Source organism: Cricetulus griseus, chromosome 2, assembly GCF_003668045.3.
Source record: "Cricetulus griseus strain 17A/GY chromosome 2, alternate assembly CriGri-PICRH-1.0, whole genome shotgun sequence".
NCBI classification, from domain to species: Eukaryota; Metazoa; Chordata; class Mammalia; order Rodentia; family Cricetidae; genus Cricetulus; species Cricetulus griseus.
The window spans coordinates 397,569,004-397,587,278 of record NC_048595.1 but is presented as its reverse complement, the minus strand read 5'-3'; the positions used below and the strand labels follow the sequence as shown (position 1 = coordinate 397,587,278).

At 50.4% G+C, this 18,275-nt stretch overlaps 1 protein-coding gene across 1 annotated transcript; it reads right to left on the bottom strand.

The window, feature by feature from the left end:
• Positions 1-2,566: 2,566 nt before the first annotated feature.
• Acvrl1 (activin A receptor like type 1) lies at positions 2,567-18,073 on the bottom strand. Its single transcript, XM_027396620.2, has 11 exons — positions 17,958-18,073; positions 16,457-16,513; positions 12,499-12,566; positions 11,745-11,996; positions 11,336-11,547; positions 11,059-11,158; positions 10,280-10,426; positions 9,754-10,029; positions 8,953-9,150; positions 6,232-6,362; positions 2,567-4,563 (listed from the first exon to the last, which is right to left on the bottom strand). The coding sequence occupies exons 3-11, from the start codon at positions 12,560-12,562 to the stop codon at positions 4,429-4,431; spliced, it is 1,515 nt and encodes a 504-aa protein (XP_027252421.1). The 5' UTR covers positions 12,563-12,566; positions 16,457-16,513; positions 17,958-18,073; the 3' UTR covers positions 2,567-4,428.
• Positions 18,074-18,275: the final 202 nt, after the last annotated feature.

Here is an 18,275-nt window from a genome sequence, read left to right as displayed (position 1 = left end):
CATGGGACAGGCATAGCGGCCCTCGGCATAGGCATAGACTTGCTGCTGGAGGGGAGGAGGGGACTGCAGAGCAGACTGACTTCTTTCTATCCATCAGATGCTTTAGGGATACTGTCCACCACCTGGGCGTGGTGACAGATGCTGGGAAACTCAGTACTTGGAGATTAGAGGAAGGAGGGTGCAGAGTTTAAGGCCAACCTGGTCAGTACAGGGAGAACAGTCTAACTTTTAAATTCTGTCTTAAAAAAAAAAAAAACAAAAATTATCAAATCAGGACTCTGGTGGCTCAGAGGGATCTTCTGGGAGAGTGGCTGACTGAGGGTTAGATTTGTTGCCCTAACATGATTATCTGGGGGCAAGCAAGGCTTTCTGGGTGGCTCAAGCCCAGGTTAATCTATTTATCTATCTAGCTGTCTTTCTCCCTCTCCTTCCAAACTGTCAGAAGACTGAACATTCAGACAGGCAGTTCTGGTAGCAGAGACAGGAGAGCAGCCTGAATACCTGAATCCTCTACCTCATTTGCTGCTGTCAGTTGCCCTTGAGCAATCAGCCCGGCTGTGGGTGATGGAGGTGATAAGGGTGCTGGCTTCTCATTGCTGTGTCTCCCTGGACAGCATCCCTGCCCCCAAGTGCTCCTCCAGGCGAGATGTAGGTCAATAAGAGTGGGTGGGTGAGAAAGAACAGAAAAGAGACTCATCTCATCATGACACCCCTCAGGGCAGCAGTGGCAACACTTGAACCTGGAAACTGCCTGAAAACAGACAGTGTGTCTATGACATTATGCAAATTGTATGCAAAGTCAAGAAACCCTCTGTCTCTATTTCTAGCAAATTGAATGTGGCCCTGGTGGAGGCAGCTTGTTTCAAAAGTCGCCCACCCGGAGCTACCATCAGATACAGCCCTGAGACAATGGATTGGGCATATGCACCCCCACCCTATCTCAGGGTGGGCTTTCAAAGCATGCAGATTTTGCCATCTCTTTGGCTGCTAATCATTTCTTTGCTCTTTTGTAGTCCTGGCTGACCTCTGAAATCATTTGTAGTTGAGGATAATCTTGAAATCCTGATCATCCGCCTCCACCTCCCAAGGGCTGAAATTCCAGGTGTGTACCAGTTACACCTGGCTTTGGGCTTTTGATTTAATGTGAGGGATAAGCCAGAAGAAGCAGGGCACCTTCCTTACCTGCTGGTGTGAGGGAGGGCAGAGACTGTGAAGAAAAGAACTGTCCACAAAGGCCTGGGTACCAATAGGCCTTGGCAGAGGAAGAGTTGAGCCTCAGTATCAGGGCTATGCTGTAGGGGCCACCTTCACTCGGTTCAGCATGCTGTACACCCTCGAATTTTATATGTAATAAGGAAGTCGGAAGCTGGGGTTTCCTGAGGAAACCTGAGGAAGTCAGGTCAAAGAGGACGTATGGGTTGTCTTCTTTCCAAAGCAATAATGGGGATGTGCATGTGCCCACAAGCACTTGGGCCACAGTGACGTCTCAAGGATTCTTCCAACAGCATGGTGAAGGGTCAGTCCTGCCAGATCCTGCCCAACCTACATGGAAACCCTGCACTGCTGTTTTCCCATTGCCATTTTTGCAGTCCTCAACCATACTGTGACCATCTGTGTGCCAGTGGGACCACTGGGCCTCGTGGACCCTGAAGGAAGGAAAAGGTGGCACTCTAGGAGTGCTTTTAGCATCCCCATCATCTAGGGGCTTCCTCCAGAGTCCACTGGGAAGGTCTTGCTTGCCTGGTATGTGTGCCAGGGAGGAGGCCCATGATCCCAGTGCAGAAGGCTGCAGGTTTGGGCCCTCTTGGAGGCACTGGTAGTACACCAAATTGTCAATGGCAGAAGGTACTGGGGTGCCCTTCCTGTTTTCCTAAGACAGGTTCAACACCCTCTTCTTAGAAAGTTTGTATTTCTGGGCTGGCCAGTAACAAAAGGCTCCTTCAGTACCTGTCCTCCATTTTCTATTCCACTCCTCCAGTGGCATGGAGCTCACAATTCCCTGGGTCGGGCAGAAGGGGACCTGAGTTGCTATCTGAGCTGCATAGGTTTCCAGGTAAGGGGAGCTTTTCATTCTGGAGGTGCGGACTGATTCCAGACAAGGGGTGGAGAGCACCTGAGGAGGGATTTATGAAGGAACCGAACAGGGAGGGGGTGAAGCCGCTTCTGAGTAAGGACACAAGGGACCAGGCACAGTCCCTAAGAGAACAACCATGAGCAAGCACGCGCGCTGCAGTGGGGACAGGGAGGGAGGAGGTCCTGGACCTGCTGGGAGGAGCCAGCTGGCTCTGAGAGGGGAGCCTGGCGGCCTTGGGCAGCGCGTTGGCCAGCAGAGGGCGACGTGGCTAGTGTGGATCAGGCTGCTCCTTACCAGGGGTGGGATCTCAAGTTTGAACCTCAGCACGGTTCTAAGCAAGGGAGCGGTCCAGAGCAGTCATGTCCAAGGGCAATTTGGTGATTTTATGCTTTGGGATCCTCTGCTTCCCGTCCTCTCGGGTTCTCTCGGGACCTCTGCAACTGGACCACTGCGGAGGTACTAACCTTAGAAGACGGAGAAGAAACTCAGGGGGCAACTACGGTTTATTGAGGACCTATTAGATGCATGCCATTGGCTAAGTGCTCCCATAAACGATATCTCCAAGTACGGAAAAGTAGGTTCCATTCGCACACCTGCACTTAGAAGAATTTGGAGTTAGTTGTCTCTAGAGAGCCCCTTTCCTTGACATTCCCGGGTCACTCATCCCCATCCCTTAGATGCTCTCCACTTGGAGATTTCCTAGCCATGGTGGAGCTGCTGTCTTCAGTTTCTGGCTGTGAAATCCAAGGAGTAATTTGTTCCCAAGTTCAGTTCAGGCGGGAAGGCGATTCCCTGAATGACCAGATCATCTGACTCTGCCCCACTGGTCTGGGAAACACCGGTCTACTTTCTGTTTTAATCTAGTTTCACTTCCTGGTTCTCCTTGGTCCTTGTACAATGCTGAGAGAGAGGCTTGAGAAAGAGCAGTGACCGGAGGACACACAACAGAGGCACGCAATGGGCTCACGTGTGTGTGTGTGTGTGTGTGTGTGTGTGTGTGTGTGTGTGTGTGTGTGTGTGTGTGTAGCAGGACGAGCTGTCTTTTCTCCCTGCAATGGCCAAGGATTTCTAGGCCAGGTCTTCCCAAGATTGAGGATGAGCTTGTTTCTTGTCTGAGCCCCACCCTGCCCTCCTTAAGCCTTGCCTACAACCCACTTCTCTTCAGTCTATTCCCCAGGCTTCAGTTTCACTTGTTCAGCACATGGGTATATACTCTTCACATTTCTAAATGCCAGACTTTTGAGTATTGTTCTTGGCCAAGTTCTCCTGAGGTACACATTCTGGAGCTTGGCCTAGGGTGTGGGCTTTGGCCAGAATCAAGGCCATGAGGGAGCAGAACCCTGGTAGCTGGAGGCTTCTTGACAGGATCCAAATTTCATTTCAGTCTTGAAGAGTCCAGAGGAAGCCACCCCTGAGCCCTGGGACAGAGAAGGACAAGCCACAAGGGGAGATGGAGGGTTCAGTGCTGCCTGAGTCCTAGGGTGGCCAGTAGAACAGTTTCAGGCAAGAACAGGGATTTGGAGAGTGGACCAGGAGGCACTTTTTAGGCTGTCCTGGACTCAGAGTTATAACAAACCCCAGTTTGAGGCAAACAACCAGGGAGGAGGATGGGAGCAGTTGATGGGAGAGTGATGACCTGAGCTTTCACATGGTCTGAGGGTCAGTGAAGCCTCAAAGAATACCAGGGACAAATCTAAGATCCTGAGATAGTCCCAGTGCTGGGTCTCCTCTACCATGCTCCACCTTCCTTCTCCTTAGAGGGTCCTTGGGTTTTGATACCCTCACAAGTCAGCTGGGATGGTAAGGGGACCGAAGGTGGCAGGATTAGACACCACTTATCCAGAGAGACTGGCATTCACTAGCCAGGGGTCTAGTTCGGAAGACTGAAAGGTATCATTGAAGTGATAAAACCCACAGTGAGAAACTGAGGCTGCTGTGTATATTCCAGTGAGCCCTGGCAGGATGGAGTGTCTGCTGAAGCTGGACAGGGCCCCGTGCCATCCTGGCAGCTCTAGTGGGGTGGTAAGGTTGACCAAGGGTAGGGGAGAGTGCAAGCCCAGGATCCAGGCCCGGGATTCCCTGGCTTGGCTACCCTGCCCTGGGAGTGGTAGGGGTGTACCCTGCTGGCCTTGGGGATGGGAGCCCAGCCAGGCGTCAGAGAGCCGGCCACTTTGAGTAGGCTAGACTGAGGCAGATTGAATTTCAGCCCAGCTGTATTTTTGGCTGGATGGGCTGTGGGCCAAGCTGGGCAGGCACACACTGGGCAGTGTGCACACTCATACTATCTCTACCCAGACAGGGTATGTCTTCTGCCCCACCACACACTTCAGGAAGAGGAAGTCCAGTGACTTAGGCTAGTGAATCACTTTGGGTTTCTCTGGGCTGTGGCTGAGCTTCTGCAGTGTCTTCTTGATGCGCAGTGCGGTGAGGCGAGCAGAGGGGTTGGGGTACCAGCACTCCCTCATCATCTGGGCTAGCCCGGAGAGGACCTAGAGTGTTGAGAGACAGGCAGAGGAAGAGGTACATTGGTCAGGAGGATGGAAGGGAGGCACAGGGCTCAGGACGGGAGACATAGAAGGAGAAAATAGGCCAGGGAAGTGTTGGAGAGGAGGGAGGAAGGCAAGGCAAGAGAGAGAATAGAGGGGGAAGGTAAGGCTGAGGAGGATAAACGGAAGGGGAAAGGATAGAGTGAGAAAGATGGTGGCAGAAAGCCAGCAGGAGAGAGCTTGCAGGGTGTGGAGGTTCCAGAGCCCACCCCATGAACAACCTCCGAGCAGCCCCTGGCTCCACCCCCACCTCTTGCAGGATCCACTGTGAAGGGTATTTCTGAAAGCCTGTGTTGCTTTTTGCAGCCTGAGACCTGGTGCACAGGGTACTGTGACCGAGAGTGTGGCAATGTTGGGCATTGCCTCAAAAGTGCCTGTGTTTAGAAAGTAGCCTATCCCAAGAAGCTCAGAGGCCATCGATATGGCAACCTGACTCCTCTGGTTCCTAAGAGTGAGTATATGTGTATTCAGGAATGCATTCTATGTGGCCTCTTATGTGCACACACACACACATATTTATTATCTTTCAGTAAAAATTCATTGAGTTTTAGTGTATTCCATGTACTAAAATAGCTGGTGGGAATATTAAAGGGAGAAGTGAGAGGGGAACTTCTTGGAAAGAAGGAAGGTTTCAGTGGGGGACAGTAAGAGAGGGTAATGAGGTGGATATGGTCAGAATACATTATGTTTGTATGGAATTGAAAGAAGAAATTTATTTTGGGGTTTTTTGTTTTTTTATTTGTTTTGTTTTGGTTTTTTGAGACAGGGTTTCTCTATGTCATCCTGGGTGTCCTGGAACTTGCTCTGTAGACCAGACTGGCCTTGAACTCTGCATATCTGCCTGTCTCTGTCTCCTGAGTACTGGAATTAAGGCCTGTGCTGCCACACCTAGCTATTTTTATTTTAAGATGTATTTATTATGTATTAAGTGTTCTGCCTGCAAGTATCCCTGCAGGCCAGAAGAGGGCACCAGATCTCATCACAGATGGTTGAGAGCTACCATGTGGCTGCTGGGAATTGACCTCTGGAAGATCAGCCAATGCTCTTAACCTCTGAGTCATCTCTCCAGCCCTACACCCAGCTCTTAAAGTGATTTTTAAAGAGCTACATAGTAAGACTACTGTCTCAAAAACAAAATAAGCTAAAAAGCAGAATTTTTGCCCTCATGGTGCCAAGAGTCTGCCTACATGTGTGTACATGTCTGAGAGTGAGTGTTTAGAATATATATATATATATATATATATATATATATATATATATATATATATGGTGTTTTTTATGTATACATGTATTGCTTTGTGGAAGGGTGGACTGTCTTGAAAAATAAAATCAAAATCAACAACAAAAACCTGATAGGAGAAATCAGAGGCCCTCTGATTCCCACAGGTAGATAAGAGGTTCTAAAAAAATCTTAGATTGGTCAGAAGGTCCAAGAAGGGCAAGGTATCCACAAGCTGGGTATATGAGGGGGAACACCCAGGACACCCAAGATCTATCCAAGAAGCACAGGCTACAGAGTCAAGATCTTGAACCCAGAAATCCCAGCTGAGAATCAACCCCCACCCATGCCAGCCCAGTCCATCCTCAGCCCAGCCCGAGCAGAGGCCTTACCGGATCTGCAGCCAGCCGGTTAGGAATGGTGGGGGTCTGCTGATCAATGCACACCACCTTTTTCATATCTTCAAAGCTGGGGTCATTAGGTACCATATCATAGAAGGGTGGCCTGTAATCCTCCACAATGCCTGGGGATTTAAGGGGGATAGGGCAATTACTTGAAACTTAAGGAAACCAAAGAGCACCCAGAGGACAACTTTGCTTGGCCTACATCCCAAGGGACCTGGAGCTAGTTGCCTGACCATATTGTTCTCTAGAGGGATCCTATCCTACAACATAACAACTGTGTGCACGCCACAGAATTACTACTATGTATTTTGTACTTTCCAGGTGGTGTTTGCCTTAATAAGCACATTACATGTGTTCCCATTAGTCCTCATGGCAGCACCATACTGTGTGTAGCATACCAAGCATGTCACAGAGGAGGCTTAGGCTAAAAAGCACCGACTCAGATTGCTTAGCTGGTCAGTCACAGCAGACTCAGGACTTAAAACCATCTTGTTAGCTTCCTAGGCTGGATTTCATTTCCATCTTCCTCAGCTGTCCTCCATCCCGGGCCTGGGTACCACTCCTTGACTACACAAAAGAGCTGGTGTTCCAGAGCACATCCAGAGGCAGGGTCTTTGGCGCTCTGCATAGGATCCTCACATCAGGCTATGGGGACTGTAACACTGTAACTCCACTTTGTTAATCAGGACAGTAGTTCTAAAGACAGTGACGTGTTTCTAAGGATCGACAGGTAGTGAGTGGCAGAGGTGGGACATAAGGCCGAAATCCAACACCAGATCCCTTGCTTCTGACCTCTTAGCTGCATCTAAGGTAGGACTGGAACAAGAACAGAAAAACGGCCTCTCCTAAGAGGAAACAATCTATCCCCTTGTCTATATAATATCTACTAACCATCAGGGAAGGTTCATGACTCTGCAGAAGCCACAGCAAGCAGTGTCCCCACCCCGTGGGCACCTAAATAGGAGCCTTGCTGAAAGGTGTGCCTGGGGCATCAGAGGCAGTCCCGTGCCTCTTCCTGCTTCCCAACCCCAGGCTGCTTTTGTGACCATGTAGGCCACAACTTCAATGAAGCCTTCACCAGCTGTTCTCCCCATGGCAGGCTTCCAGGCCGCCCCTGTGCCGCTGGCGCCCTAATCAGCGATTTGCAGAGGCCTGAGCGTGTCTAATGAGCCTTTAATCAGTGCCGGGGCTGACACCAGATTACAGTGTTTATAATGGGCTTGGAGTCTGCGTGGGGCTGACAGCGCTTCCCCTCCGCCCCAGGAGCTCAAGGCCAATCCATCAACCCTTCCTTCCCTGCCTGCAGCCAGGCCCAAGAGTTCTTTGATTTTATCTAGGTGCCTTTCCCCAGCTCCAGCCTCACAGAGCTAACTCTGGAGGTTCATACCCAGGGATCAGAACCCTAGGAGAGACTGGTGACACCTGGGTCTCTGCTGTCAACAGATGACCACTGAGGAACAATGAAGTTGCAAAAGGCTGGCTCCTAGTATATGTTCAGGAAACTAGGGAATCTCTGCTCCCAAGGAGCAGGGTTCAAGTCTGGCCTGGGGCTCGTCCTGAACTTTCAGGACTCCTGACAACCCTGATCATAGACAGCCTCCACAAAGGCTAACATTGCAGCAGTTAGCTGTCTAGTCAATCTGTGGTCTTCCATCTACCCCCGTTCTGAGAAGCCATCAACCCCAGAGCTGTACAGGGCAGCACAGGGCAGGCAGATGCCTTTCCAAGTTAGGGTCTCCCATGGCAATCAACTGGAATAATGAGGCTGCAATAGGAAGGCAGCCCAGATACCAAACAGCTTACATGGGAGCAAAGAAATCAAGGAATCAAGGGTCAACATGTAATTGCCACAGTGACAGAGGGAACTGGCCCAGAATCCGGTGGCATGGCTTAAGACCTGATGCTGCCTCTAGAGAGCTATAAGCCTGCCTTCTAACTCTTCTTTTATAAAATGGAATATTATATAGGCACCATGATGACCACTAATATTTAGCTCTAGGCACTGTTTGCTTTTTTGAATCTTTCATTCTTTTTTTGGGGAGTGGGGGCAGGGTCTCTGTGTAGGCCTGGCTAATCTAAAATTCACTATTTATATGGACCCAGCTTACCTTGAACTTGGATCAATTCTTCTGCCTCCTAAGTACTGAGATTACAAGTGTGGGTCACTAAGCCCAGCTTCTAGATATTGTTCTAGAATATGTTCATGTCTGTAATTACAGCTTTTTTTTCAAAAAAAAAATTCTAATTCCACAAATGAGGAAGTAGATACAGAGAGGCTACAGCGCTCACTGCCATAACAAAACCTGAAATGGAATCCAGGCAATCCGACTGACCAATGCCACCTCCTACCAAACAGGAGACTTCAATAAGACAACACCTTCAGAGTACGTGTTGTGGCACATAGTTAAGAGCAATAAATGCTAGCTTAGCTGCTTCCTTGTCCCACCCCAACCCCATGCTCAGTATCAAAACCCATGGCCGTGAACATGCTAGGCAAGAATCCTACCACTGAGCCATAGCCCAGCTCTGATATTTATGGGATTTTGTTTGTTTCTAACTGAAGACTTCAAGGCCAGATCTACATCTTCACAGGCCCAGGTGAACTTTAAAAGTCCATCTGTGTTGAAGTAGTTGATACATAGCAGTTAAGGAGTGCTGGGAGACCTAGTCTCAAACCCTGGGGACACCCTGCACATGGTGGGCCCTCACCATTGATGATGGTCCTCCGGGCAATCTCCCACAGCACTAGGCCAAAGGCCCACACGTCCGTCCACTTGTACGACTCAAAGCAGTCTGTTCGGATATGTTCATCCAGCACCTCAGGTGCCATGTACCTCTTGGTACCCACTCGGGGATTGTTGCCAATGTCCAGGTAATCAGTACTCTGGGAGTGCATCACAGCCAGTCCTGCGGGTATTTGACTGGTTAGACCTCTAGGACTCCCACAGAGGGCAGCCACTCCCATACTGGGAAGCCCAGGCTAGAGACAGATGCAGTTAGGATAGAAACAGATAGACACAGAAGAGCAGGGCAGCCGGGACCTGCCCTGAGATGGGTTGGATTACAGACAGAGGCCAGAGGGAGAGCATCTGTCCCCTTTATAGCATTCTCAGGGTTCCCAAGAACCCAACAGGCAAAGTAGGCATTATGATACCCATTTCACATAGTAGAACTTGGAGGTGGGTTAGAAGGAGCTGTGATCTCAGATAGTCAGGGTGAGAAACAGGTTCCTACCTCCCTATCCCTTTACTGGAAGTAGAGTAAATGGTGGAGGAGTCTAGACTGGAAACAATTTATTTGTTATGAGACAGGCAGGGTCTTTCTATGTAGCCCTGGCTGTCCTGGAACTCACTCTGTAGACCAGGCTGGCCTCTAACACAGAGATTCACCTGCCTCTCCCAGCTTGGAAATAGGGTTTAAAGCTCTAATTCTCTCCACAACAGAAACAGGTAGAGCTGAGCATACAAGCCCCGCCCACCTGTGGCTCTCCACCCCTCCCCTCCTGCTCACCCAGGTCTGCAATGCAACATTGCAAGTTGCTCTTAACCAGCACATTGCGGCTCTTGAGGTCACGATGGGCGATGGCTGGTTTGCCCTGAGTGCCAAAGATCTCTACATGCAGGTGTGCCAGGCCGCAGGCCGCGGACACGGCTAGCCTCAGGGCCAACTGTGGCTCCAGCGTCTGCCTCTGCAGGAAGTCGTACAGGGAGCCATGTTCATGGTAGTGGGTGATGAGCCACAGCTGCGTGCTTGAGTTGCGCGAGGTCATGTCGGAGGCGATGAAGCCTGTAGGTAAAAGGGTGTGACTCAGTCAAAGCACCAAGGAGGAAGGAGTGGCTGAGGGAAACCTAGGGCTGAGGGGATCAGAGGGGGTGGGGCAGAGACTGATGACGTGGCTGGAATCAGAGGTTAAGGCTAAAGAGGATCTGGAAGTCACTCAGGGTTAGACCAATGCCTAGAGTTCTGTGTATTCCAGCCATGAGCTAAGGGGCTTGGGACACATAGGCCTGGAATAGCAGACACGTCCCCTCCTTGCCTAGGATGTTGTCGTGCCTAAGCAAAACTGTGTTGTAGATCTCCGTCTCCCGGAACCAGGACTGTTCATCTCGTGAGGAGAAAATCTTGACGGCCACACTCTCGCCGTGCCATGAACCACGCCACACCTCGCCATATCGGCCCTTTCCTAATACAAAGACCAAGGGAAGATCAAGGGTCACACACTAGATACACACACAGTCCTAGAAATCCCACCCTCAACTCTGGATGCTACGAAGACCCCTTCTGCAAACCTAAATTTATTTTATTTCCTTTTTTTGTTTAAGACAAGGTCTCACAGTGTGTCACTGGCCAACTTGGAACTTGCCATATAGACCAGGCTGGCCTTGAACTCACAGGAATCTATCTGCCTTTGCCTCCTGGGTGCTAGGATTAAAGGCACAAGCCACCACGCCCAGCTTTTAATTTTTAAAAATTACATTTATTTATTTTTGTGTGTGTATGTGTCAAAGGACGACTGTGGGAGACAGTTCTCTCTTTTCACCAAGTACCCACCAGGGATTGGATTTAGGCCATTGGGCTTGATAGCACATGTCTTCACCTTCTGAGCCATCTTGCTCTCCCAAAACCTGAATTTATACATAACTTAATGCATACCTTGCCCAAGCTTTGGGCTACTCTTAGCTTATCATCTCATAACTTTGCTTGCAGAAGGACCTATCCTTGGCCCATAACCAACCCACTCTCTGCCCAGTGGAATTTCTTATTCTGGCCCAGGCTGGACTTTTGGTCCCCATCCCTGTCTCACTCACTGCTTACCTACACACTCCACCAGTGCAACCTGTCGGGCTACTGTCCTCTGCACCAGGAAGGGGAGTCCCGAGCCACTGCCTGTGGTACAGTCGCTGTCCAGGAAGTCCTAGAGATACCAAGTAGGCACTGAGTGGCTGGCCCTATCAGCCACAGCCCCCTTTTCCTTTCTCTACCACCATCCCACTGTTGTCCCACTGCTTGGTTCTCACTGTCATTTTTGGGTAACCCCTATACTGTTGCTTCACCCTCCACCCTGGGTCCCAGGTTGTTTCCAGGCCCATACCCCCAACATGCTGTCTCCCTGTTCCGATGCCTTCAGGATGAGGCTGGACTCGCCCAGGTCACTGTGCAGACCCCGCTGCTTCTCCTGCCTTCGCCGGACACGCCACAAGCCCAGAGCAGCCAAAGCCAACAGGACCAGCAAAGCCAGCACGATACCCAAGATCAGAAACAGCGGGGAAATCGTAGGTGGCTTCTCCGTAGGAGTCTGGGTGGCTGCAGGGAGGGGGACATTGAGTCCCAACTCCACCAGGCCAGCTCTCCTGACCCCGAGCCAGACCACTCTGACAGTTAGATCCCAGCATCCCGCCTCCCCACACCCTCTCTGTATGGGCCAGGGGGTGAAGAGAACGTGGGGCAGAGAAGACAGGGTCTGCAAAGATGGGGAAAATTAGAAGAGCCACTGGACCTACCCTCCAGCACCAGGGACACATTGTGGTTGCAGAAGGATCGATAGCAGCAGTGATGGTTATAAACCTCTGTGGGACGTCCCAAGCAGAGTTCCTGGTTCATGTTCCCGCAGCCCCGATAGACCTTGGGGTGCCCACCCTGCTCACGAACCAGCACCACTGTGCACCATGCCCCCTGGCAGGTTGACTTCTTGCAGTGTGGATTCTCACAAGTGCAGTTCACCAGCTGATCCCTGGAGGCCTTCACCCCGCCTCCTGGGAGATATATGAGAAATTCAGGCACTCTGAGGAGGCTATCCACTTCCTCCTACTGTCCCATCCCTTCTGATCTCACAGACAAAGCTCTCAAGCCTCCGTCCTTTAATTCCATGCCCTTACTGTCCTTCCCTCAGATCCTTATCCCTAACACGCAGGCAGTAGAGACTGGGAGAAGCCAGCTTTGGTCTACTGCCTGTGCTGGGACCTTCTCTCCCTGCTACAGGTCCTTCCCAGGTCCAGGGCTCTATGTGTTCACACACCTACTTCCTCCACCCAAGATGTAGGCGCTATCCTGCAAGGAATCTCAGCCTGCAAGTCAGTATCAAGGAGATAAAAGGTTGGATCAGCTAGGGAACTAGTCTATAGGAGCCTATGTCTACCATCCAGCCAGGCTCATGTTCTCACTTCCTCGGATCCAGCCCCAGCAGAAGCTGAGCTGAGCCTAGATAGCCTTCCTCCATTCAGGTCCCTGTTTCCACACTGCTCCTCCTGTACTCACCCTTGGTTAGGCCCAAGGCCACCAGCAGCATCAGAAGGCCCTTTCTGGGGATCTCTGAGGTCATGGTCCTTGGAGATAGGAGAAGAGATGCGGTGAGGTTTGCAAAATGTGACAGCTGTGGTGACCAAGGTCCCCTCCTACCAGGAGGAAATCACTGGGAGTTCTTTTGGGGGAGGCAGAGAAGCCACCTCCCCACTCCTACGTCAGGATTTAGGGTGGGGCCTGCAAGGGAAGTCCTGCTTCACTTCCCCATGGAAACCATCTGTTGGGGGTGAAGGGTGAAGAGCTGTGTTTAAATGATGAGAGCCAAAGGGGACCCCAGCTCTGTGCCCCACTGCTGGGTTCAGACAGAAGCAGGCTGGGGCGGGGGCTGCAGAAGGCACAGCTACAGTGGAAAGAACTTGTCTTTCCTAGCTCCCCTCTGTTCTCTGTCCTCTGCCATTTGCCAATCCCTCCGGCCTCCACCCCTGCCCACCCTTTCCCAGTGCCCCTCCACCTCCCATGCCTGGCTGCTTCAAACATAAACAGGCTCCTGTCTTCACTTCCTGCCATTCAGGGTCCCGCCAGGCCGGCAACAGGAATCAAGATTGTTTAGATTGAGGTCTGGATAGGACAGTCTGGAGTCACGCACAGCAGCAGGGAGCTGAGGGCAGGCTGGAAAAAGGACAGGGTCTAAAGGGCCTGCCTGAAGAGGGGACCTTAAAAACTATCAACCCCATCTCCAGTTTTATGTTTTTATTTTTTTTTTAAATTTCATTAGTTATTATTGTGTCTGTATTTAAGGGCCCGAGTGCCAAGGTACAAGTGTGTAGGTCAGAAGCCAAGTCTGTGGAGTTGGTTCCCTTCTTCTACCTTAACATGGGTTTTGGGAATCAAACTTAGGTCACCAAGCTCATGTGGCAAGCATCATTAGCTGTTTAGCCATCTCTTTGTCCCAGCTCTGGTTTTAGAGGAGGAAGTAAGGCTTATCCAGGGGAAAGACTGTCCAGGCTCCCTAAGAATCATCTAACAGTAACAGGAGTTAACACAGGAGTCTAGAACTCCCTCCCACACTGTTCCTTCTTCTCTGTGTCCTAAGCTAGTGGGTCAGCCCCTGTTTGCATCCTCAGGCTTGTAGCAGCCAGGCACAGCCTGAGAGTGCTGAGATGTCTCTCTGGCTTAGAGCCATCTGGGCCCCCTTCTCTCTTCTTGTCCTGGGAAAGGGTGGGGGGAGGGCCAGTGGCATAGGAAGTGAAACACACTTGGGCCCTGAATGTTTGACTTTGCAGAGTTGCCTCAGAAGTTTAGTGAACACTGGTAAGAGGAGTGATTATGGTATATGACAGTCAGGAACTCAGGACCCAAATCAACTAGGGCTTTAGGAGCTGCAGTAGTCTTCACTTCTCAAAGCCTCAGGACCAAAGGGTAGAGGGGCAGGTGTCAGACAGAAACACAGACTGTCTAAACGGTGGAGTGTACAGGCTGGATCCCCAGCTAGGGGAGCTAATACAAGGAGCATCCTGTGATGATAAGACATGAGAAGGGCTGGACATACATACATGTCCTGTAATGTGTCATGAGAAGTTCTGGACATACATGTCCTGTAATGTGTCATGAGAAGCTCTGGACATACATGTCCTGTAATGTGTCATGAGAAGCTCTGGACATACGTGTCCTGTTATGTGTCATGAGAAGTGCTGGACATACATGTCCTGTGATATGACAGGAGAAGGGCTGGACATACAGTCACATATAGACTACAGAGGTCCATGTTCTAATCTTGATACCAAACGTAGACCCAAGATGCTGAGGCTTTGGGAGCAGGATGTCTAGGGTCAGGCTGGGGGGCTTGGTGGGCCTTTCTGGCCAGTGACAGCCCTGGCCTTCCTGCCTGGGTTTCCTCTGCCCCAGAGGCCCGGCCTGGGGGAGGAAATAGAGACCTGGGCTGCTGCAGCTGTGTCCCAGCCTTTGGCTGACCCGCCTCTTGCCCCTGCTAGAAGCCAGTTAGGACTCTGGTAAGTACTCTACAGGGGTCCTGGAGATGAATGCAGAGGGCATGTCCCAAGGCCATGGGCAGGACTTCACTTGCTCAGAAAGTAGCTAAGGAGAGGCTACCAAATGCCCACCTCCCTAACTGCCTGTGTGTTCCCCTTGCCTCTCTACAGCATATCAGAACCTTATGCAGTGGGTTAGCTATGTAGATCATTTGGTCTATCACCAGTTTCAGGCTCCTATGCAGTCTGTCTGAGGCCAGCAAGAAACATGCTTTGGGCAGGGTACAGTGGTAATGTACCTATGATCTAGCACACTTCAAAGGCTGAGATTAGAGGATGGGGAATACCAGCCTCAGTTACATAATAAGACCATGACTCCAAAAATCAAGAAAGAAGGGGATTTAAAAAAAAAAAGAAAGAAACGCTGGGCGTTGGTGGCACACGCCTTTAATCCCAGCACTCAGGAGGCAGAGGCAGGCGGATCTCTGTGAGTTTGAGGCCTGCCTGGTCTCCAGAGCGAGTGCCAGGATAGGCTCCAAAGCTACACAGAGAAACCCTGTCTCGAAAAACCAATAAATAAATAAATAAACAAACAAATAAGGAAAGAAAGAAAGAAAAGAAAGAAAGAAAGAAAGAAAAGCATGTATTTGTAAACAGTTCCCCAGGGAGTTCTCATCCTTCTGGGTGTGCTCCAGGCTTTGAGAAAGGTGTCTGGCACAGAGCCAAACCTGTCTCCTGTGCTTTCATTCACTTCACAGAGCATTGCTGTGTGGATGGACATGGGTCACAGAGGGAAGGGATTCTTACTTCCTTTAGGTGCCTCCCCATCTCTGTGGGAAGAAAGAGTAACACAAGACCAGGGACTTGGTGACTCTGCGGCATGAGGGTAAACATGGGTGTGAGAGAAAATGTTCAGTTCTAAACAGCAGCATAGGTGAAGGATGGCAGTAATGTAGAAGTCACTCCTGGTCCAGCCCTGGGAATGTGATGGCACTAACCAAGTCCCATCTCAGGTTAAGCATGGGGTGGGGCGGTAATCTGTGTCTTATTGTTCTCTTTTACTTCTTAGCAAAATTGCACGAAAGCTCTCCTGCGGACACAAGCATTGCTGCTGTTGGCCAGAAATCACAAATGTTAGATGACTTTTAAACATTAACTTAACACCGGGAAACAACAGCAGGCAAACTGTTCTGAGTTCTCACTCTGTGCCAGGCACTGAGCTTTAGTGGTTTGTCTCTTCGGATACTCACAACACTCCTACAGGAGTGCTGAATATGACTGGGTAAATGTAAGTTGTCAACAGCAAATCCTTCCTCATCCATTGCTATTCCTCTATTTGTCTGGACTTAGGTGAGCCCCAGGACAAAGGTATCCTAGGTCTCAGCAGACATTAGCAATATGTCCCCCTGGTGTCATTGACTGATGCCCTCCTCAGGTCTCATTGCACAGTGTTGTAGTTGCCCAGAAACTATCTGTCCATTACCAGTGTTTGAGGCTCAGGTGAGACCCAAGAAGAGTGTGCCTGGATGGTGGCTGTCAATCTTTTTCCTGCTTCCACAGCATCAGGGCTTTTCATACTGACTGTCCAAGGTAGAACAGTGCTGTGATAAACTGAACTATCTTCCACACTCAACACTCACTGGGCCTTACAGATGCAGCCATTCACCTGCATTTCCTATTAACTCTGTAGTGGTGGGATATCACAGAACAAGCTTAGGTTTGAGGGTCTTAGGCATCTGCAAAGTGGCACAGTGCAATGGTCCCCTCATCTGAGGTAATGCATCCCCAAAGCACACTGAGTATATGAAGCTACCGACAGAGCCAAACTGCATGTCCTGTTCCTCTCTACTTATAACATACCTATACTAAAGTTTAACTTGCATAGTAGGCACAGAAGACATTAACATTAATAAGAAAATACAACAACCACAACAGTATGTTTTAGCAAGGAACTTTGTCTCTCTACTTAAAGGAAGCACCTTTACCTTCTTCTCCTTGGTGTATCTGGACCGCCAGCACCACTGCACTTGCACTTTGGGCCACTGTTAAGTGAAATAAAGGTTACTTGAGCATAAGCACAGAGATACACAGTCAGCCTGACAGCCCTGACAGCTACTAGGTGACTAATAGGCAGGTAACATATACAGCATGGATACAGAGATGAAGAAGATGAGATTGGGCAAGGTAACAGGAGATTTTAACTGCACTCTGGAGACGGTATGGATTTAAATCTTTAAAGTCCCCTTGTTTCTGGAAGATTCCATGAACTATTTCCACACCACAGTTGATTGTAAGCGACTGAAATCCCCCACAGGGAAACTGCAGACAGGGGAGACTCCTATGGAGTACAGGGGTCAACATACCAGCTCTAACCAAGTCACGTCTCTACTACCAACAGCTATGGGATTGGGGCAGGAAGGGTGACATTTCCTAGGTAAATGTAGAAGAGTTACTTGGTAGTGTATTAAGTGGCACAAAAGATGCACTTAGTGTTACTAAAAGCTCAACTATATCCAGGTGTGGTGGCACACACCAGCACTCAGAGGCCTCCCGAGGCAGGAGAATCGAGAATCTGAACCCAGTTCTGTCTCAAAAAGAATAACCAAGCCATGATGTCTCCCGGCGTCATTGACCAAAGCTTGGAGTGGGCCTCTCTCCTACAAGCAGGGCACAATGATCTCCCATCTGATAGATTGTGTGAGAAAAACCACACACTACATAGAAGATAACTGAGAAGACAGGTAGGGGCACAAACAGAAGTGAGGGGTGGGAGAGGACAGACCCCGAGGACAGATGGAGTAGTAAAGGGTCAGGGAGGACTGGCCCTGACTCTTAACTCTGAGGCTAGTCATAAACAGAGGAATGTGTCCCCTGAGCAAGGCCTAAGAATGCAGCCAGCCTGAGCAGTTCTCTTTCTCCAGGACAGACTGAGCAGTCCTCTTTCTCCAGGACAGACTGATAGCCTGGGACACTCACGGCAGGAGAATTCTGTGACCTTCTAGGGCTAGAGGTAAGATTTAGGATATGGCCTTGTAATGACAAGTTCCTTAAGCAAGAGCTGGTCTGGGAAACTCGGGCTCTATGAGGAGTTTTAACAACATGGAAAGTCACTCCCAGGTTAACCCAGCACCCTGGAGGGATGTGGGAGCTCCGTAGTGGGGAAGAATCCTTTGACCTATTTTATTTTCACAGATACGCATAGAAGAGAGAGTTAAGTGAATGAATAGGGACTGGAGAAGAGAAGCTAAAGGCCTCAGGACACCTAGCAAGAGTAAAAGTTATCCATTCCACATCCGGATTCGTCCAGCTCCCTTCCATTCTCAGGTGGCATAACAGGCAGGTATGTGTCCACACCAGGGGGCTGCTGGCTCTCTTGTCCAGCTAAAACTGACCCCTCAACGCAAGGATCTCAGAGATCTCTGAAGGAAAAGTCCACTGAGACTAGGGACAGGTCGCCCCGCTCGGTCCAACGCGACCTCCACTCACCTTTGGATGGGGCAACGGGACCCCCGCCTATCCTCCCCGGAGGCGGCCGGGGTCTCGCGTTCAGAGCCGGCCTGGGACCGGGGAAGAGCTCGATCCGCGCGGCTGGCGCGGCGGCCTCCCGGGACTGGGAAGGGGCTGGAGCAAAAATGTTTCTTATTCTAGCTTCTTCCTGCCTGGCCCGACTCCACCACTCCCTCCTAATAGTCCGTTTCCTATTGCCCAGCACGCCTCCCGGTCGCAGGGCCTGGCGCTTCAGAGGGCTGCAGACCCCAGTGCGGCCGCCCCAGCCCCCCCCCCAAGGGACTGGCCTCGAACCCG